This window comes from Callithrix jacchus, chromosome 9, assembly GCF_049354715.1.
Source record: "Callithrix jacchus isolate 240 chromosome 9, calJac240_pri, whole genome shotgun sequence".
Lineage (NCBI taxonomy): Eukaryota > Metazoa > Chordata > Mammalia > Primates > Cebidae > Callithrix > Callithrix jacchus.
The window spans coordinates 16951273-16974139 of record NC_133510.1 but is presented as its reverse complement, the minus strand read 5'-3'; the positions used below and the strand labels follow the sequence as shown (position 1 = coordinate 16974139).

The following is a 22867-nucleotide window of genomic DNA, read 5'->3' as shown; positions in this document are numbered from 1 at the left end:
CCAGTTTCTACTTGACCCTTGGCTGACATCTGAAGGAGCTATAGAGCAGTGACTCTCCAAATGGGGTCCCTGGCTTCTGGAGAATCAGAAAACTTACTTATTTTTTATTTTTATTTTTTGAGACAGAGTTTCGCTTTTGTTACCCAGGCTGGAGTGCAATGGCGCGATCTCGGCTCACCGCAATCTCCGCCTCCTGGGTTCAGGCAATTCTCCTGCCTCAGCCTCCTGAGTAGCTGGAATTACAGGCACACGCCTCCATGCCCAGTTAATTTTTTGTATTTTTAGTAGAGACGGGGTTTCACCATGTTGACCAGGATGGTCTTGATCTCTTGACCCGGTGATCCACCTGCCTCGGTCTCCCAAAGTGCTGGGATTACAGGCTTGAGCCACCGCGCCCGGCCAGAAAACTTATTTAATTAGAATTTATTAAATGCATCTTATTGTGCTAGACACTTCCACATGCACGTGTGTGTGTGTGTGTTTGTTTTGAGACGGAGTCTCGCTCTGTCACCCAGGTTGGAATACAGTGGCATGATCTTGGCTTATTGCAACCTCTGCCTCCGAGGCTTGAGTGATTCTCCTGCTTCAGCCTCCTGAGTAGCTGGGGCTACAGGCGTGCACCACCATGCCTGGCTAATATTTGTATTTTTAACCAGAGAAGAGGTTTTGCCATGTTGGTAAGGCTGGTCTTGAACTCCTGACCTCAGGTAATCTGCCCACCTCAGCCTCCCAAAGTACTGAGATTATAGGCATGAGCCACTGTGCCCAGCCAACTGGAGTGTTTTGAGAATGGCAAAGAGAAGATAGGTTGAATAGCTATGCCCACACGCCGCTACTTATCAGAGATCTCCGCTACAGATTGTTCTCATTTTGTCTAACATTTTTCCAGTGACATGAGTAAAGGAAGATAAAAGGGGAAGGTCTGGTAGTAATGAAAAAGTTCTATCCATAAAGAAGACGCAACATGTATTAAGCTTTATGCACCAAACAACACAACAGCAAGGTACATAAAGCAGAAGCTTTTTAAAAAGATTTAAAAAACTTAATAATGGAAAAAAGACTCTAGAAGACCTTAACAAACTTGCCTCACATTTGACACATTAGTCAGGCAAAAGTACACGAAGGATATAAAGTATTTGATACCATCAATGAACATGCTTTAGAGAGGAATATAGAATTCTGTGCTATACAATTAGAATATACATATATATATATTCCTCTCATAGAAGTTATGCAAAAAAGATCATGTTTGTGGCTACAGAGGAAAGATGACCAATAGATTCCAAAACCATTCCTTACTATAATATAATAAAACTAGAAACCAATATTTTGTACCTTTTAATAATCTGTCTTTTAAATAACTCTCAGACAAATTAAATTATAAAAACCAACATTATAGATTATTTAGCCTACATCCTGATTGAAGATTTAAAATGTCAACAAAACTTGGAAGGTCATGGAATACGCTAGAGGACCAGCTGAGAACCAACGGTGTAGTGACAGGCTGGAAAGATGGATCAGAACTAGCAAACGCAAAGTCTAACAGAATTCCATCTGAGCTGTTGCTCTGTGTTAAAAATACCAATGGCAGAAGCATGCAGTGGAGGAGATATGATTCAGTAGTACCATCTTTAAAACAAAAACGATCCCACAGACTACGATTTAGAGACTTTAGTTGATGAATGGGTTCAGCATACGTCAACTGTAATGTGTCTGCCAAGAAAAGTTAATGGGGTTTTAGGCTGTATGGCTAGATATACAGCATCTAGAACGACACAGGCAATAGTCCGCTCTAATCTACACAAATCATACTCATACACTGGGCATTTACTTTGGCACTCCCATAGCTTGAGGAAGGTTATTAGAGCCCATTTAAAGAAGTGTGGAGGGAATTGTAAAGGGACTTAGAAAGAAATCCACGTGAGAGACACAGTTGGAGGAAGTGGGGAGGCTTGACCTGAACCCAAGGCAGCTCTTTGAAGCCTTGATGCTGTTCTGAAATCCATGAAAGGCTTTTATGCAGAAGAAGAGTAAGGTCATGGAAAGACAGATTTCTGTGAGCCGGAATATCCCATCGATGAAATAACTACTTAGAGAAACAGCAAGTTCCCTATCACTGGGGGTATTCTAACCTAGTGTAGCTAAGTACTTGCTATGGTGTTGTTGCAAGAATTTTAACACTAGAAAAACAGGTGGTTAGATCGGACAAAGCTTCCAACTCCGGAATTCTTCAACTCCTATGGTATCTAGTATTCCCTCAAAATGGCCCATGAGCCTCTGAGTTTGGTACCCCAAAATTGTAAATTGAGTTTTTATGGGTTTTTGGCATTAACTTTTTGAGTTCAGGCCCTTTGGGTGACAAAAATGCCTGCGTGTTTGTGACCTAACGGAGACAACACGGATCCAAATGAGACAGTTGTTCAGGACTATTTAAGATTAATTGTTAAATGATCAAATGAAGACATATGCTGTCATCGGAGTTCAGAGGAGGGGTCATGAGGGCTGGAATAGATGACAAAATCTTCACAGAGAAGACTTCAAAGTCTGTTTATGTGCACTAGGCAGTATGAGTGGTTTCAGAAATTGTGGCAACAAGGACGTGTATGATAAGCAAAGATGACCAGTTGTCCCTTTCCCCTGATGGCAGAATGTGGTGAGCCTTGCTGGAACGTGACTCACCGTATGTGCACGTCTGTTTAGTGTCTCTTGCCGTCATTTGCCACCGCTGCCTGCACAGCCACCGTGGGGCTCCCACACACACAGGCTCATGGCTCTGCAGCTCTGGCTCACGCACAGCCTGGGTCTCTAACGGGTTGGTCTGACAGACATTTTTATCGACTGAGCTTTTTCTTCTTCATCTTCCTGGTTGCATAAGGCTTTCCAAACACAGCAGGTCTTTTATCCTTGAAATCAAGACTCTCTTCCCCTTGGGTAGAACTGCCCTTTGGCCTCCACAGCCCATGATTATAATGACAACAGTAAATAATCCCTGACATTTACCGAGGGCTCTGTGGTTCTGACACTTTTTACGTGCACTCTCGTTTGTTTGTTCTTTATGACGGTGTAGGGAGGAACATAGGCAGGCAGCACCCAGGACGTGAGGAGGTCAGAGCACTTACTCAAGGTCACACTGAGCAAAGGAATTGCTTCTGGGATCAGAATGCAAGTCTTCTCATCCCTGCACTGGTCTAGTGACATGACTGGTGTGAACAGGACCTTAATCCTCCCCATTCCTGGGATTAGTGTGTCCTAGCCCAGGCTTGTCAGTCAGTCAAGCCTGGAGAGTCTCACTGCAGGCCAGCTTTGCAAAAGTGTGGTTCCATATGTGACTCTGGTTGGGCCCAGGGTCTCTGATGCCCACCTGGAATCCTAGGGCTTCTTTGCAATGGGTCCAGCCTACGTGAGTGACGGCTAGGAGGAGGTACCCTTCAAAGACTCTATCTTTCTGCCAGTTATTTTTTTAGTGGTTTGTAAAATAACTTAATTCACATATGAGCAAGCTGGTATGTGAGCATAAAAAACAATTCAATCAAATAAAACATAGACCACATTTAATTACATTACAGAATTAATGCCCTGCATGGTTATTAGAAATAAAGGGTAAGCTGTTTAGATGAATAACTTTATATGAATTGCTTTAGCAGAGCCAAATCAATGTTTAAGTTTCTCTCGTCTTACTTTATTAGTTTTACAGTGTTTATGTAGCTGGAATCTCTGTCCAAAGTTTTCCTCGATATCATTTATCATCTAGCATCTGAGTTTCTTCAAACACAGGAAGATAATTCTAGGGACCAAGAGAAAACATGTTGCTTTCTGAAACATCTTTCACACTGTGTCTATTTCTGTCACTGAAGTATTGGGATCAATAGCATGATCCCTTTTCCTTACTTTCCCTCCAAGGTTTTATTTTAATTCTTATGAGTTAGCTCAGAGCAAAAGTAACAATCCCAGACATCTGTCATTTAACAAGAAGAGATTTCTTACTCTTAGCCAAAAAGAGTAAAGGATGCGGGACATATCCATAAAGACAGGGTCCCAGCTTGTGGAAATCTGGGAGGACTGTCATCTCTTGCTGAGCCCACTGTGGGCCATTATTGTACAGTCACTCAAAATCAAGTTTCTGGTTTTGAGGGTACAGCCAAGCAAGGGAACGCCAAGGCTGTGCCCTGCGATGAATGATCCTGACCATGGAGTCTCGCACACTGTTCCTTTGTCTGGGTCAGATTTGTGGTTTCTGTAAAGCTGGAAGGTTGCCAATCAAAATGGCTTCCGTTCATTGTTCACCTGTGCGCATGGTGAAAATGCTCTCCCAACAGGTAGCAAGTGAGAAAGGGGCAGAAATTGGGCTGTGGCAAAGCCTTGGTTAGCAGAGAAGATCTGGTCCTGGATTGGAGGCCCAAGTGGACATGGGAGGTAGGGGTTAAAATGATGGAGGGCTCGGGGGAATAAATAAATGTATTCCCATCCTTTATGTTTTGTTCAGAAATCTTCTAGTACCTCTTAAAACCAGGACAGTTTCCTCAGTTATTGAAGTCTCTTAAAGAAAGGGCACGGTGGGCTTGCCATCATTTAAGTTTAGAAGGGCAGGGGCCAAAATTGTGTGTGTGTGTGTGTGTGTGTGTGTGTGTGTGTGTGTGTGACTCTATGTGTTACATGTTCGCAATAGGCCTCGAGAGCCACATTAGCCTGTTCAAGAGCCTGGAGTTTCCTTAGCACGATGGGGAGAGGTTAGGGAGTAGGGGCCACAGAGAGGTTCTTTCACTGCATGGTCAACAAAAAAGGTATGAAAATGCAATTACCTGGGAATGTTAATAATTTGGAATGATAACTCCCAGTTTCAGTTCAATGCTAAGCAGATTTTTCCTATTTGAATTTGGAGGGGCATTAGAAGGCGGATGTATCATGAGGAGAGAGGGGGAAACAGAAGGGATGACCTGCAAACCTCATCCCCATGGCTGTGTTTGTCTTCATGGCAGAGTGCCTAGGTACTCAATTTCTGGACTGCAGGGCTCTTCAGAGTGGGAAGAGGATGCTGAGAAGGAGAGTGGGGATGAGGACATCTCATTGTCATCTCCATCTTCCAACCAGCCCTGCTTGCTCACGCAGTCTGCCTGTGCCCTGGAGTCTGAGCTAGCACGGGCACTAGACAGTGTGCCCTTTGCTTTTGGTGGGGGCTGTGGGAGCTCTCGTTGTCATCATCACAGAATCTCTTGAGTCTCATGAGAAGCATGGATCACACAAGCTCAAGCATACAGGGAGAATCCTCTGACTGCAGCGTCAGAAGCTCCTGATGTAGACAGGCAGATAGAAAGCGTGCAAACAGGGACAAGATAAACAGGAAACTGGCAATATATAAGACTCATAAAGAGATTTAGACTCAACGAGACAGAAAATTAATAAGGATATCCAGGACTTGAACTCAGATCTGGAGCAAGTAAACTCAATAAATATTTATAGAGCTCTCCATTTTAAATACACAAAATATACATTCTCCACCTTAAATACACAAAATATTGACCAGCCATTATAAATACCCATTTTTAGAATAAAGCTACATTCCCGTTCTCCCTCCCTCTTTTTCTTCCTCTCCTTCACTCCTTTTTTTTTCTTTCTTTCTAAAAAAGAAAAAAAAAAAAGATAAACAGGAAACTGAACGGGAAGGAAACCCACACAATGCAACTTCATGGAGTCTACGAGCGTGGGGATCAGTGGGAACAGGCATGATATGTCTGGCAGAGGCCTGTGGGCTTATGCTGAAATAAAGTAAAATAGAGAGAGATGGTCCAGGGAAGCTTCACCGAGGAACACAGGGATCTTCTAGGAGTGATGGCTGGGGGACGGGAGGAGGAGAGGCCACATGAAACCTACCGGTTGCAGGGGTGGGGCCCATAAGGCCTCTCTGGTCTGCATCTCTTGTTGGCTTAGCTGATCCTGTAGCCTTGACCATCTGGCCCATGCTATCACCCCCATACCCAGGGCTGCAGAGTGGGGGACTGGTGTCTGAGTGCCAAGAGCTGCCACTGTGGGTTAGGGGAACTTCAGTGCAGACTCTCCTTTTGCCACCTCTGTAGGAAAATAGCGGCTTATGATGAAGAAATCCAGCATCTCTATGAGGAGATGGAACAACAAATCAAAAACGAGAAGGAGCAGTTTCTTCTGAAGGTAAAAGTGCACTTCCCAGGCTTGCATATCTGCTCTATCTCCCCCAAGCTCAAGATTATGGTGCCTCCATCCATGCACTATTGATTCCCTCTTCCTCTGCCATATATTTTTTTCAAGGCATTTATCACCTTCACACAGGACATGTAATATCCTTGTTTATTTTCATTGTCTTGTCTGTCTCCTCCTGCTGGCATATAAGTTGCAAAAGAGCAGAGATTTTATCTTTTATTAATTAAGATATCCTTAGCATGAAGACAATGCCTAGAATGTAGTAGGGGCTCAACAAATATTTGTTAAATGAATGGATGGATGGATGAAGGCTCATGCTTTCCCTGTTAAATTTGGTCTGACATTAGCTATTCCTAGATTAACATGGCAGCCCCATCCAAATGCAGCAGCCCAGTTTATCCTATGCCCAGCAGCTCCCCTAAGGGGACAAGCCTTTACCTTTACACACCTGGAAAATTTAATAGCCAAGAAAAACCGAATCCCACCTTCCACAGACACCATGGAGGGAGTGGATAACGCCTTCCCCTCTTCCTGGTATGATTCTTAGCCCTTTACCCAGCCCTGCCATTTGTCTCAAGAGGTCAGGACTGGTGAAATCATCTTCTTCCCAAGGTAAGCAGGATCCTCCTTGGAACATGTTCATAAAACTAAATTGAAAAAGAAAAAAGCTTCAGAGAACTCTCTAGTACCCATTTTTGGATGATCTACTTGGTGGGTTCTCAGCAGAAAAGGCTTTGATCTCGGATGGCAGCTTCCCTCGCCTCTCAGCACTAAGCCTGGCTCTTATCGCAACCCTTTCTCTTGAACCAATTGTAAGTTTCATGCTGCCTCAGATTATCGACATCACTGCTCCATTTATTATCACAGATGTCATTCAGACTGAGAGGGAATCAGAATCCTTTTCATGAAAATCTGGTCATGTCCTCCAACTAGCGCCCTCTGGAGGCTCGTCAGCATTTCCAGGCCTCCTCTGGTCAAGCCTGAAAGCATTCTGCCTGCTCCTGTCCCTCAACCTAGTTGATGGCAGACAGAACTCACACACTTCTCACTAGCAGACCCCAAAATAGCTTCTGAGAACAGCAGCTTCCCACCCCACCTCCCTGCTGTAAGAGAGCCACCCCCTTTATCACAAATGACATAATGCACAGAGAGGCTGAGCTCCATGGGGCATCTTGTCCCCTCTGCCTGGGTCATGATTACAGGTCACAGGTCCTAGCTAAGGAAAAAGACATGATTTCAGAAGCAAATGCTGGGCCAAGGCATGGCGATGGTCTAGGGGAGAGGTCAAAGAAAAAAAATTCAAGGACAAGTTTGTGTCACTCCAGGTGACCCAGCCTCCCATCCCCTTCTGCTCCCTCCTTCTCCTGTCTTGATACAATGCCTTTAAAGCTCAGTGCTTAGATTTATGCCTTCTGTGTGAACATGAAAACTGCTCAGATGTTTTTGCAGCACTATTAAGCCATTAGATACAAAGGCTTTTGCTGGTGATAGATAAGAATAGTGGTGCCACAGTTTCTGACGTCATGGAAAAGGCTGGACCCTCGGACCAGAATCTGGATCCTGGCTTGACACTTACTAGTTTGATCATGAAGGGAGTACCTAATCACTTGCACCTTCCAACCCTCTCAACGCCCTGTCCTGGCCCTTTGTGAGGACACTCTGCAGGCCCATTGTGGGGATGGCCACATCAGCCTGGGGATTCTGGAGCTGCTGGCTGCTCCCAGCATTTTTCATGGAGAGCAGCAGCCAAGCTGAAGGAGGCAGATTCCCTGGGGCTGATTCTCTGGAAACAAATGTTGGGAACAGGTGCTGTCTGGTCAGATAGTTAACATGAGGATAATCACAGGCTGTCCCTGTGGTTCTTCTGCCCATTTACCTGCCTAAAAATGGGCAGAAGAACCTGGTAATATCAATAGAGGATGCAGAAGTGTCCAAAGGCCTCTGGCCCGAGAGGGCCACGTTCCACTGCCGTGCTGCTGCAGGCTGTCATGCCAGGACACCCCTCTAGTGCAGCATCCCATGTGGGAAGGAGTCGTTCCATCTCACAGGAACCCCAGGTGGGGCTCTGGGAGTGAGTTATGTGGCAATTACAATGGCTTCTTCTCTCCTTGCACATTTTGTACCTGCATTCTGCCTTCAGGCAGGTGGAGTGCTGCAGATGGCGTGGGTATTTTTGTTTCTGTTCTGTGAACAAACAGTGATCCAGAAGAATGAAGCAAGTTAGTTGGGTGAAGCTGGGGCTAGAACCCAAGTTGTGTCCCTCCGGGCTCGGGGCCCTTATGCCACAGACCTGGCTGTGCTGAGAGCATCAGGCACCTGACAGCCCACACACTTTCCTCCTCATCCCACAGCCAGGCCCCTTCTCACCTGCTTCAGCCCCTCTGTGTGGGGGAAGCCCAGCCTAGGGAAGGAGCAGGTATTAAAACATCCTGAGGAGCAGGGCCTGGGAGACTTCAACTCCAGTAGGAAAATAGTGAACACTTAGACCCTCAAGAGGAAGAGGTAATGGCCCTGTGTTTCCAGAGTGAAGCCAATTGAAGGCATCCAGCACCAGTGCTCAACCCAACCTGGAACAGAATATCCAAGTTGGAAAGCGTGCGAGGGGTCGTGTGCCTCCTCCAGTCACCCCCAGTTTGCACATGAGGAGACTAAGGCCTGATATTTGAGCTCAGGCCCAGTTATCCCCATTCAGTATTCTACTGCTGGCTGATACTGTCCCTGTTTTTGGTGGAGAGGAGGGTGGCAGCGCACAGTCATCAGACATGGCCACACTTGCTGTGCATTTGGATCACGCCTCACTGTTCGCATGATCTGGTTTATTTGGTCCTCCCTCAGGGGCAGGCAGACTACCAGAGCCCTGTAGTGCTGTGGGAGAAGCCCACAATCTAGTAGGATGGGGCCTGATCTTGAGTAGCTTCAAGGTGGGAAAAATACAATCCATAATCCAGGTGTGCTACATTTGGGTCCCGTGTGTCCCTCTTTCCAACTTGGCAGGACACAGAGAGATTTCAAGCCCGCAGTCAAGAGCTGGAGCAGAAACTGTTACGTAAGGAGCAGGAGCTGGAGCAGCTCACCCAGAAGCAGAAAAGGGTACGTTGCTGCCAGTGGCCTCAGAGCACCTGTCTCTTCACTCCATCCTTTTCTCTGGCTCTTGCCCACTTTCCCTGCCACTCACTTAAGGACTTTTGATTTTTTTTCTTAACCCGAAAAGAACTATTTAGCTGTACAAAAGATTGCATTTAAAATCACAGGTGATACCAAGATAAAGCCTTTACTTCTCCAAAGCCAGGTGTTTAACTTGGAAAAGTTGCCAGGCATTTTCCCACAAGGTATCTGCAGACATGTTCCTATAATTATATCCAGGAGCCACGAGAATGCCAAACTTGAATTTGTTTCCTGCCTCTTGTATAAGAAAAGAGGAGAAAGCTGAGGTACAAGAGACATTGTCTACCACGATATTTTGGGGGAGGCTGCAGATACGTTTTTTCCCTCCAGAATGGCCATGGATACCTCTGCTGGAACAGGCTCTTCCAGGTTGCTGTCTCTTCCCTGGCTGTGCAGTGCCTGGACAGGTTCACTGGCATCCTTTGTGGCTGTTCTGATCCCCATAGGGATGCAGACACCAGATGCTCTCTGATGGACCTGAGTCTCCAGGAGGCAGGCTGGGTGGTGCGCCCTGCAGAGCGGTGTCTCTGTGGCTGGAAATGACTGGCTAATGACCCCAGAAAGACTGACTAGCTAGGCAAGCCTCCTACTTAGTGGCATCCACTTCTTAGCAAGAGCCCCTGAGGGAGACAGACCTGGGTGCCACTGGCCTCCTGTTTTGTTGTGCCTGGTGCTGGAAGGAATCCAGCTCTGGACAGACCCAGACACATTGCTTCCCTTTCAATAGACAAGGCTATTTTTAGCAGCACATTAAAATCTACTTGAAGACAGCCCTGCTAGGACTAGAGACTGTTCCACTGCTGCTGCTACCCAAGCTATGAATTTAGGTCTCTTTCCTTCTGCGGCAAGATGATTTCCACTCTGGGAACTGCCGGCTGCCTCCACATTTCCCTATCCACAGTTGTACCTTGCTTCTCCCACTTCTTCTCTTCCTCTCTATTATACATTAAGCTCCTAGCAATTACATTTATCCCTCAAATGAGTGATTGCCACTCGATTTAATTACTGCATGCTTGCCTGATTACACAGGAGCCTCTTGGGAATCACACCAAATTCCTTGTTGTTACTTCTTCCTCCCCTTACTGGCCACATTCATTAAACTAAATTTATTATGATATATGTACCTTGGTTTGATTCTTCCTCTGGTAAGAGGATTGAAAGCTCTGCAAAGCATAATCACAGCCAAGAAAAGCTGAAGCTATAAAAATGCAGGGCTTTTAGTTGCCTTAGGGACATAGAAAAGGTCTATGTTCTGTTCAACCCATTTTAGTTATTTCCTAAGAATTTTCAGGGCTTCTGGGTACCCTTAAAAGCTTCTCTAGATTAATGAAAGTGGAGCTGAGAGGAGAAAAGGGAATGTATAGATTCACTATCAGCATGTGAAATTGGGAAGGATGGTTTTATGAAGCAGGCCATTTAGCTGTTCCCCATCTCCATCAAGGACCAAGGAAAAGAAATTGGCTTAAAAATCAACAAGATGGGGCTGGGCGCAGTGGCTCACGCCTGTAATCCCAGAACTTTGGGAGGCCGAGGTGGGCGGATCACGAGGTCAGGAGTTTGAGACCAGCCTGACCAACCTGGTGAAACCCCGTCTCTACTAAAAATACAAAAATTAGCTGGGCGTGGAGGCACATGCCTATAATCCCAGCTACTCAGGAGGCTGAGGCAGGAGAATTGCCTGAACCTGGGAGGCGGAGGTTGCAGTGAGCCAAGATCATGCCACTGCACTCCAACCAGAGTGAGATTTCATCTCAAAAAAAAAAAAAAAAAGAGTCAACAAGACTGATTTAGGTTTGATCTCAAGGCCATTCACACAGACGGGTTGTGGAAGTTCCTTTGCTAGTGGTCTTTTTGAATAGAGCAGCTCCTCCTGGACTATTAGTGGTCCTGTTTGGAGTCAGGGAAGAGATGGGATGCGCTCTGAAAGCTTATTCCTGCCTAGAGGAGTGTATATGTATGAACTGAGGAGAGGACAATGCTGATTTATGCTTCAGGCCAGTGAGGGGTGGCAGTGACAGTTCCTGCCTGCCAAGTGGGGAAAGCAAGGTGAGGCCAGGACAGGCCTTCTGCAGATGATGGTCACTCCTCATTCCCCTCTGCTCCCCATTCCTTTGCAGCTGGAAGGTCAGTGCACAGCCCTGCATCATGACAAGCATGAGACCAAGGCTGAGAATAACAAGCTGAAACTCACTAACCAGGAGCTGGCCCAGGAGCTGGAGCGGACCTCCCAGGAGCTCCAGGAAGCTCAGCAGCAGCTGGAAAGCCTCCAGCAAGAGGCCTGCAAACTCCACCAGGAGAAGGAGATGTGAGTCCAGCCTTTGTCCACTCCTCTGCTGTCCTCTAGCACCACCCCCTACTATGGGCATGTCCCCTCACCACTCATGTCTCCTTGCCTGTGAAATGTGGATTTGGGCTTCTTCTTCCCTGAGACTCTTCTAACATTCTTCAAGGATTCTGACACTATTAAGTAGACCAGTTCTGTGTCCAGCGTTGCCTAGGATTGACAAGAAATGTACAGTCCTGTTCTCAGAAGATACATTCTGTGATTAGAAAGACATGCTATTCCACAAACAAATATAAGGCAGTCTGTGGGCTGAGTGAGCAGACAGACCCTAGATGACAGTTGTCATGTAGAGACAAGGGGGACCAGAGGGAAGGAGGAAGGCTCCTGGGATCAGCATATAATCTGATGGAGCATGTGTCACTGCCCTGGACTCTCCTCTCCATCTCTGCCCATTTTTTTTCACTATGTTCCTCAGATTCAGCTGTGTGGGCCCAGTGGGGAAAACTCCACTTCTCTTAGGGCCAGACCTGCAAGTGGCATCCAGCCACAAGGGTTCACTTACTAGGCAGAGGCACACCTGCAGCTGGATCAAGCCTGGGTCTGCCGCTTAAGCTGGAGAAGTCCCTGAAGAGTCAATCATTTATCTGGTCTTGGGAGTAGTAGGTTTTAGAACAGATGTACTACTCTGAGGCTCAGGGCAGAGGAATCTCATTTGTTTATTTGTACATTCACTTATCCATATAGTCAATGACTTATTCATTTGGCAAACATTTATTCTGTGCTAGGTACCATGCTGGGCATTCAATGCATCTCACTTCTGTTGATAATTTGGCATCTTCTCATTTATCTCTAAATCATCCTGGTGTGGCAGGTTCTGTTATTACGACCTCTAATTTATTGAGGAGGAAACTGAGGTTCAGAGGTTTAAGTAACTGTCCTAAGTTGCTAAGAGTTAGACTTATCTCTCCAGTTTGCCCTAGAGAACAACAAGCCTGCAGAAAATATTTTAACAGGAGTAGGACTGGCTATCATTTACACACATTTGTTCGTGTACTCTTCATTCATTTATTCTGAAAAACATAATTGTGTGTCTGAAAAATGTAAAAGGTACTAGGTAGCACTGAAAGTCTAATTTCAGGGAAGGGGACTTATTCTGGCAAGCGTTACTTACCAGAACATGTTTTATAGATGGTAACTCCCCTTGTTCAAAAGACTGCTGGCAGGATTTTGGTCCACAGGCCTAAATAAAACTGTTCTGCTGGTTTGACGTGTGGAATCCTGTACCATTTGGCACTAATTGCCTGGTAAAAGGGGTAAAAGGAAGGAGATGTGTTTGGGCTGAAAATTTCACCCTAGTAAGGTATCTCCAGTTAAAAAAAAAACTCCCAGGTAGCTGACTTAAAACAAGCCCCTCCATTCCAATTCTTGGATGACCAATTGTGGAAGGACAGTATATTTCATTGTGAACAAGCAAAATCAGTTCCTCCTCATTGAGAACAGGTCAACAAGGTACAGGCATTTACCTTTACAAACAGAATTAAGGATTCAGGCTGTTAAAATTCAATCAAGCTCTAAAAGCAACAGACATCTGAAGGCACAAGCATTAGAACAGCAAATGGAAATAAACACCCAGTGCTGGAGCATCACATCACAGCATGAGGATTCAAAGCTCTCTGAAGTCTTACCTTAATTAACCAAGCCAGAGACACAATCTCTGGAGGTTGGGAATTGAAAAAAAGGGAGGGAGGGAAGGAGGGTTGGGAAGAAGAGAGAAATATGACTCCAGAACCTTCTCAACTTGTTTTCAAGAAGCTTGCAGTTTCTTGTGCAGCTGGGGGGCATGCCGGGGCCCAGAGAACATGTCCTGTCCAGGGAGGGCAGGAGAGCAGTGCAGTGAGAGGCTTGGCTTGTTCTCCATAGACTGGGGTTGCAGACCGGCAGTTGGAGAGGACTTTGATGCTCTGGTTCACCTCCTTCATTTTATACATGAGGAAACTGAGGCTCAGAGAGGTGTCGTGACCGGCCCAAAGTCACGCAGCTGGTGAGTGCCGGACAGCAGGGACAGAGCCCAGTTCTGACAGTCCTGCGCTTTCTGGCAGGATCTTGCTGCTCCATGCTCCCACAGAGCAGCTGGGAGGGGAAAGGGTGGAGCTGGGAGGTAACCAGGATTAGTCACTGATCAGCAAGAATTCTGAACAGGCAAAATTAATTTTCCTGTTCTCTGAAGATGCTCAAGGTAACAGAAGTAGATTTTAAAATGACATAAAGAAAGAACTATCAAACAGAGAGATCATGTAAAGAAAAAGGTCAGCTGATAAGCAGCGGCGCTCTGTTTATATTTTAATTCGCTTTTATTTGGTAAGTATTTATGACAAGGCACGAAATTCAAAAGGCACAAAAGCTTATATGCTCAAGAAGAAGTCTGTCTCCCTGACGTGGCCCCAGTATGCAGTCATCAGAGCCACTGGTCGTGGTTTCTTGTAGATCCTTTCAGAGTATGCTGTGTATATGCAGGCAGAGACACACCTGTGTGCACACACACGCACACGCACACGCGCACACACACTTCTCCTTTACAAAACATTAGCATATTAAGCATACTATTCTGCATATGCATTGCAGTTTTCACTTGACAGTGTGTCTTGTGAAGTGCTCCAGAGCTCATCCCTCCCCTAAAACAAGTTCAGCAGCAGTTCCCTAAGGGGAGCCAGGAACGTCTCACCAATTACCACTCCACGACCACAGGTTCTTTCCCTTTCAGTTTAAATATTACCCATGTAGAGACTTTTAGAACCTCTAGGTTAGAAGGACTTTAGAGGTCATTTAGTCAAATATCTAAGTGCCTTTTTTTTTCAGAAATCCCTTTTTGTTGACACAAAAATATATTTCTGAATATGTGTGTATATCTGTATGTACAAATATCCAAGCAGATATATGTTTACTAGACAAATAGATACAGTACATGTATTCACATGTATTTGTAATACATACCCAGGGTGGTATGCGGGAGCCCTAAAAGCACAGCACCAGGGTCTTCAGCTCCAGGGCCTGGAGTCAGGCCCTGGCAGCTCTGCTCACAGAGCACTCATCAGAGCACAGTCCCAGACAGGGGCTTGCAGACCCAGTTTGGGTAGTGGGAAATACATTATTTCCCTTCAGGTTGAAATTAAATATAATTCGTAGTAAAATGTCAGGAATTTGCGTCTCTGCAGGAGCCAGAAAAGGTTTCTCGCTTGATTAGAATTGTCTGAGTTGGACTTAGAATTCCATTCAGCCTGGTATTGCTGTGAATTGACTTTACAATTATTCTATAAAGTGGGGGGGAAAAACAGTGTGCTTAAGGAATCAGGTTATCAGGAGCTTGGCAGGAGAGTCCTGTGGACCAGCATGTTGGCGCTGTTTCTGCCAGCTCCGTAATGATATTGCTGGGGTGGCAGAGGGGTCTTGTCCAGCACGGTGTGTATACAGCCTGGCATCCCTGACAGCCCACGGAAAGTGACACCTCTATCAGCGTGCAGGGTGTTCCCTCCACAAAAGTCAGTGCTGCAGTGTGGAAATGTGGACCCTTGTAGTAAGATCAGAGGGTGATTAAGAAATGTCTAAAGCATGGTATAGAACACGAAGGGAAAATGAAGACAGAATTGTGAAGCTAAGCCAGCTTCCCAATGTCACCCAATTTCTTATTTTTTTCCTTTCCTTTCTTCCCTGAGTGATGCTGAAGACTTCCCCAATTACGCCTTCCTTCCTACCTTCCTTCCTTCCTTCCCTTCCCTTCCTTCCTTCCTTCCCTTCCTTCCCCTCCCTTCCCTTCCCTCCTTCCTTATTCCTTCCTTCCTTCCTTCTTTCCTTCATCTCTTCCTCCTTCCTTTCCTTCCTTCCTTCTTTCCTTCCCTTCCTTCCCCTCCCTTCCCTTCCCTCCTTCCTTCTTTCCTTCATCTCTTCCTCTTTCCTTCCCTTCCTTCCCCTCCCTTCCCATCCCTTCCCTCCTTCCTTCTTCCTTCCTTCTTTCCTTCATCTTTTCCTCCTTCCCTCCTTTCCTTCCTTCCCTTTCTTCCCCTCCCTTCCCTTCCCTTCCCTCCTTCTTCCTTCCTTCTTTCCTTCATCTCTTCCTCCTTCCTTTCCTTCCTTCCCTTCCTTCCCCTGTCTTCCCTTCCTTCCCCTGTCTTCCCTTCCCTTCCCTCCTTCCTTCTTCCTTCCTTCCTTTTTTCCTTCATCTCTTTCTCCTTCTTTTCTTTTCCTCCTTCTTTGCTCCCGCACCTCTTCTACTCTGTCTCTCTTTTCTTTCCTCCTACAACTATTTCCTGATTACACCTCCATGCCAGGCACCATGTCAAGGACATGAGTGTAAACAAACCAGGCACAGCCCTTACGTCCCCTCTGAGTTGCCTCCTAATTGCCCTGGGTCGCAGCCTTCTTGCTTCTCTCTCCCCTTCCTCACAACTCCTGCTAGAATGACCATGTTTGCACAGTGAGGAAATGATTATAATAGATGCATTCAATCTCTGCATTACAGCTGGATCATAAGTCAGAGAAATGGATGCCCAGCAGTGGAAAGCCCAGATGTCTGGGGACTTCGGGAGGAAGGTGGGAAAGGGGAGGTGACTCTTCCTGAGCTCCTAAAAACATACTCAGCCAGCCTCTGGGTGGGGCAGGAATGGGAGGGAAGGTAATACACATTCTGCTCTTACCCTTCAAGATCTGGCTGGAGAAGAATATGGATTCTAACTCCCTGAAGTCTAGATAGGACAGGGCAGTTTGGTGTCTGGACAAACTGTGTAGTGACCATCCAGCTTATTCACAGGTGGCATGTGAAATGGCCGTGGAATGAGCTGGGTCTGGGGTAGGAGGAGACCCTGGTTTAGTCACGGATTGTCTGTGTAAACCGGAAAGACTTAGCAGACTTCTCTGATGGTCACAGTCTATAAAATGGGGATAAGTTCACCTCCTAAGTTGGGGATGTGTGATGACAAACTGAGATCATGGTCCAAAGCACTTGCCTACCATAGGAGCTCTCCAGAAGGCCGCGTTCCTCCAGTGCCCTCTGTGCCCAGCATGGCATAGCCCGCCGGTCTCCAGCATGAGGGGTCCAGGCATCCGGCTTCCACCAGAAGCTCACCGCAGTGTGTTTGTCTCTCCCAGGGAAGTGTACCGCGTGACGGAGAGTCTACAGCGCGAGAAGGCCGGGCTCCTCAAGCAGCTGGATTTCCTGAGGTGCGTCGGTGGGCACTGGCATGTGCTGAGAGCACCTCCCAGAAGCCCGGGGTGGGAAGCACCAGTCTGAGGGTGTCATTCTTGCCTATGTGTTGGAAACATGCTGCTGAATGAGCACCCTCATTCCGTTGGTCCCCATCGCAGCGTTTGGACCACTGAGTAGCCATCCTGTTATGTTTGATCCATTTACATGCATGCCCACATCCCTCTCCAGTTTATTCTTCCTGATCGGGAGGCTCTACCCGACTCTTCTGAGCCCCTCACAGGACTGTGTGTGGTACGTCCTCACATGGGAGCGGAGCTGGGTTCACTGAGCCTCTACTCTATGCCAGGAATATTATCTCTTTCATCTCAGCAAAGCTGTTGGGTAAGTAGGGCGCTTAATTCACAGGAATTAACTGATGGGAAGTTGATAGCAGAGGAATGAAGTGATTTCCCACAAGCGCAGCTACTCACTGACAGAGCCAGAATGGAAATCCGTAACTTGGCCACGTTCTGTTCATGTTCGTGGGATGAGTATATGAATTGCAAACAGAGCACCAAGAAAAAGCTTTCTCAGCCTTCAAAGACCCCAGCGATACATTCAAAGTTTACTGGTCTGGAATGTGCACCACCCTCCCCTCCCCAAAGAAACAATCCTGTGTGGGGAAGGATGGAATGTTTGATGTTGCCCATGGTCACTGCCTGCTGAGCACCTCTCGGTGAGGAAACAGAAGGACTTTGGGTTCTGATTTCCGAAGTGCGAGTGGTTTCGAATCACTTCCCAGTTATGTTGCGAAGGTTTTTGTTTTTGTGGGAGCAAGGGTAGCTCGTTGTGCCTGGCATCTATGGTGCTACCCAGTGGAAACGTGCTTCAACCTGAATGCATTTCCGATTGTGCTCAATACGTGATTCTGTCAGGCCTCCAGAGCCAGGGGATGTGCAAAGGGGTTTTCAGGTGGCCCAGTTATAATCCATTTGTGAGAAGGTCTTGATCTTAGGAAGGCTTTAATAAAAGGAAGAGAACAAAATGTATACAGACAAATTTTGGAGTCTTTTTTTCTATTGCATTCAGAAAATATAAAAGGGTATATTCAAAGAGAATGAGCAGGGGAGAATGACAAGGCAGCTCTCTACAAATACTTGGGGGTCTTTTGAATGGAGACTAGCATTTGTGCAGAATCACAGAAGGCCTGAGGCCTTTCTGTGCCATCGATCCAGGGTTACCGAGCTTACGCCCCACTGGCTAATGAAAGCTGAGAGGTGGAGCGAAGGCCCAGGAAACCACTGGGATTCAAGGGAGAGAGAATGCTGAGATGGGGCTGGGGGACAGCGGGAATGTGGAGGGAGGGCAGCAGTGGGACTGCGGTGGAATCAGGACAACAGCTGGGGTGTGACGGGATGAGAAGGGCTGCCATCTGAAGGACAATGGGTGCAAAAGCGAGCGATTTCAGGGCACTTGATTAGGAACGTGTGCTTTGAAGCGGGATCTGATTGAAGACCCAGCACCTCCTCTCATTAGCTTGTGTGACCTTGGGCAGTTGACTTATTTTCTCATGCCTGGCTTACAGGCTGCTTTTGACAATTAGGTGATGTATGTGAGTAGCAATCACAGTAGAGCAGTGATGTGAACCAGAGCAGAGAAGTTTCTTTAAATACCGAGGCTTCTGCATGGAGAGGACCACACAAAGCAGCAAACAACACAGCATGCTTTCCAAAAACAGGTGGGACTGACTTTGGTCTCCTAAGGTCCTCGCTCAGGTGCTGGGGTGCTAACTCACAGCTCTGCGAGGAGTGAGGGTGCCTCTGGCATGAGCAGCTCACTCTGCCATTCTCAGGGTTTATAAAATAACCTCCATGTCCCTCCTGACTTGCTCTGGAGGCCCTGGCTGCATGCCTACCTGCTCACCTCATGCAGGTAACTGAAAACAATGCCGGCACATTCCTATTGTTTTCTGCAACACTGGGGGAATTGGAAGTCAGTTGCCCAGGTTGTGACGCCTCAGGCCCAACCTAAACTCATTCTGTAGTCTACACCACAGTTAGCAGAGCGCCTGGCCCATAGTAAGTGCCCATAAATGGCTGCATTGTGATGATTAGGACCTAACCATGGCTGTGCCCTCCCTTCCCCTTCCAAATTGTGGGTGTGTTCAGAGGCCGCTGGCCGGAAGAGTCATGGAATCACACACCTGCTAAGGACTTGGAGGGCATCTGGCCCTCCCTCTCCACGTCTTGTGTTAATGGATGAAATTCCCAGCTGTGAACCTCAAGTGCATTCCACAGTCGCACTGCAGACCCAGTCAACTCACTTTCCCAACTGCTCCTACTTTAAGTCCTGGAAAAAAGACTCCTCTTTTTCCATCCTCATGCTTTCTCCTGTTTCACAGCTGGAACCATTAGATAAGAGCTTCCTCCTGTGCTCACATCTCTGCCTCCTCTTTATGATGGATGCACTCCCCATGCTCATCACAGAGGCCACCCCCACCCCCGTGCCCAACTCACCCTCTAGAATTAGAGCCTGTCCCTTCCTGCCCCTCAAGGATTATCCCAGCATGTGTTCTTTCTCTCCTCCATTGTCCTTTTATCTCTTTTGAAGATACCTACAGATAGACTCGAATATTTCTTGTCTGACATGTCTTGTCTTCGCATCCCCACCCATCTGCTTGCCAGTTCTTCAATCCCTTTACAACAAAACTTTCAGAAGAGTTGCTCACATACACTCTCTCCACTTCTTTTCTCCTTTTCTTCACATTCTCAACCCAACAGTCAGGTCTTCCCTACTCCCCCCTCCTCAGAAACAGTTCTTGCCCAGGTTGCCAATGACCTCCATGTTGCAAAAAATATTCATCAAGTGTCAGGGCCCCACCCTTGCCCCCAGCAGCCTATTCTTAGCACCACGTCCAGAGGGATCCTTTGAAAACTGGAGCCAGGTCATGACCCTCCTTTGTCATCTGCTTCACCACCGACCACCCCCGCCCCCCGCCCCCTTGGCTTCATATCTCGTTTGGAATAAAACTCAAAGTTCAGGGCAGGGCGTGGTGGCTCACGCCTGTAATCCAAGCACTTCAGAGGCCAAGGCAGGAGGATCACCTGAGGTTAAGAGTTCAAGACCAGCCTGACCAACATGGTGAAACCCTGTCTTTAAAAAAAAAAAAAAAAAACGAAGTTCATACAGTGGCCCACAAGGCTGTAAAGAGACAGGTCTCAACCACCATCCACTTTTTCTCTGACTTCATCTCCTACCTACTCTCCCTTTGGGCACTCTACTTCCTCCGAGCTGTTTCTTGCTCACGCTAGGCACATCCCAGCACAAGGCTTTCCCGTAGCCTCTCCTCTGCCTGGGATGCTTCTCCCTTTCCTTCAAGGCTCTGCGCAAATGCTGTCTTATCAGTGAGGCACTGACCTCTGTAGTTAAAATACAGCTCCACCCTCTGGCTTCTTTTATTCCACTTACCTGCTTTATTTACTCAATAACAATTATCCCTTCACTAAAATACAAGTTCTGTGAGGCAGGAACTTTTTGTGTTGGTCATTGGTGTGACCTTGATGGCTAAAAGAGTGCCTGGCATGCAGTGGGTGCTCAGGAGACATCTGAGTGAATCTGTGCATGCATGAATAAATGGTGCACAGAGAGAAAGAAAAACTGAGCCCAGCAGGAAGCTCCCAGGCAGAGCTGGCATGCTGGGGTTGCCCTCTGTAGGTGGTGCCCCTGATAACAGGAGAGGCCATGCATAATCCTGATGGGTCACTGGTGTCTCAGTCTAACCCTGCATCTGAGTGTACCTATCTGTACACACAAACTATCCCCTACCATTAATTACATCTCCAAGGAAGGAAATTCCACCAACTCCCTGGTCTTCCACACCATGACTTCCCTTGCATCCATCTGAGTAGTGAATTGGCTGCCATCAGAACTGTCAGCTACAAACTCCTTGTTTAAATAGATTCCCCTTTACCATCCACAGGGAAAGGAACAAGCACCTTCGGGATGAACGGGACATATGTTTTCAGGTAACTGGCCAGTTCTCCCTTACCTGTGGGGGACCAAGGGCTGTGGTCCACGGGACAGCCAGATCCATGTTGAGACTGGCCCAGCAATGTCCTGACAGTTGGGATCTATTTGGCAGGATGATGGCATAAAAACGTTTGCCAATAATAAAAACTCAGGGCGGCCTCCTGGGTAACAGTGTGTTGATTTTCTGCAAAGTAATGCAGTTTCCTTTTGGCACAACAAGACTAAAATATTTGGGAGGGTCGCACATTTCTTGGATGCAGAAATGATAGTTCTATCCATGAGATGGCGCAGTTGAAATGTCATTATCACTTCTAAACCAAAATGCTCACAGCTTTCTTCTTCATTTAAATTTTTATCTCGATGACAGTTTTGCATTTTAACTGTCATAGAAGATATTAGAGATGTGCATTTCACTATTTTCATACTTGATTTTGTGAACAACTTTTCTCTACCCTATAGGGACCCCTACTCTTCCATACCTGAGTACCATGTCTCTCTCTCTCTCTCCCTCCGTATGTATATATACATATATAGATACGCACACACGTGCATATATATACACACACATATGTATGTAGTGCATGTATAGTGTGTATACACACACACACTTTCCTAAATGGCATGAAATCCTATGTTTATTTAAAGGTCTTCCCTGTGGACCACATTGGCCAGAACCTAGGATTCATTCCATGCTCTTACTCATCTTCCCCTTTAGACAGGAGCCACTGGGTGCTCTGAAGGGGAGGAAAATGGAGGCCACATTGATTGATGTGACTTCTAATTATCAGGATTACCATCCTATGAATTTTATGTGTGTCCCTGAGCAAATCATTTACCACCATGGATCATGACCCGCTGTCACATGTGGAAAGTGAATTCCCATCTCCCCTCCATATCATAGGAATCTTTGAGAAAGATTCTTGGAAAGGGATGATAGAAATTGGACCCTTAGTTGAACAGTGACCTAGATATGGCCAGCAGAAGGCAGCTGGTTTGCCCTAAATTACATCTGACCTGCTTTATAATTGCAAATCCCTGGGGGACTGCATTACACCACAGTTTCTTTTCCGTCACTGACTGGTAGCAAACATGTCTGCCACCCACTTATGTGTACTATTAGAGCAAGACTTATGTCTAGACATGTTTGTTTGATGATGATAATGGTCGTAATTGTTTTAGAAGTAACACTGAATTCATTTAAAAACTTCCAACCAAATGTCACTCTAATTCCTTTACCCTTCCCTTTACCTGCCTAACTCATGCTGCTTTGAAAGGAGCGTGGAATTAAGAACTCCAGTGGGGAATCAAAGAAAGAGGGACAAATTGAATAATAATTGAAGATTAATTTGGAATCAGCATAGCCATCCTTCGGGGGCTCTGGGAGCACTGCAACTCCTCCTCTCATTAAGGATCATTGGGAATCATGGGATGGCTGATTAACGAGATTTTTCCTGTGAGCTAACTCCCCCGCCTCATCTCCTAGAAGACATCTGTCAGGGAACATAGAGGCAAAGGGGGTTGTAAGCCCCTGCTCCACCCAGGTTCTGTGTTGCAGATGTTTGAGTCATTTATCTACACCTACTTCCACCAAAGAGCTGAACTATCTTATGCTAGCTCAGAAGCTATGGGCAGAACACGGAGTTAATTGATCCTCCTGGCTAGTTACTTTCTCATTACATCTGAGGCTTTAGAAATAAAAAAGGTTTGGAGCCATACAGAAGAGTGTGAATAAAGAGTCACAGAGTTGTTTTTTTGACGCCTGAAAATATTTTCTCTATAATTTTATGCCTGCAAATATTTTTTCTTTTTTCTTTTTGTCTGATCAGGTGTGGTGGCTCACTCCTGTGATCCCAACACTTTGGGAGAGTGAGACGGGAGGATCACTTAAGGCCAGGAATTCAAGACCAGCCTGAGGAACGTAGCAAGATTAAATCTCCACAAAAGTTGAGAAAATTAGCCAGATGTGGTAGGGTGCCTATAGTCCTAGCTACCCAGGAGGCTGACGCTAGAGGATTGCTTGAGTGCAGGAGTTTGAGGCTATA

The 22867-nt window shown here is 46.5% G+C and overlaps 1 protein-coding gene across 4 annotated transcripts in view; it reads left to right on the top strand.

Annotated features, from left to right (window-relative positions):
• The window catches only part of CRACR2A (calcium release activated channel regulator 2A), a 137083-nt gene that overhangs the window by 86955 nt on the left and 27261 nt on the right, over window positions 1-22867 (top strand). For all 4 annotated transcript variants that reach the window (XM_078338467.1, XM_078338468.1, XM_054238030.2 and 1 more), the window contains 5 exons: window positions 6072-6162; window positions 9166-9261; window positions 11454-11641; window positions 16760-16831; window positions 20776-20821. In XM_078338467.1, coding sequence (XP_078194593.1) covers window positions 6072-6162; window positions 9166-9261; window positions 11454-11641; window positions 16760-16831; window positions 20776-20821 — 493 coding nt within the window. The remainder of the gene's footprint in view (window positions 1-6071; window positions 6163-9165; window positions 9262-11453; window positions 11642-16759; window positions 16832-20775; window positions 20822-22867) is intronic.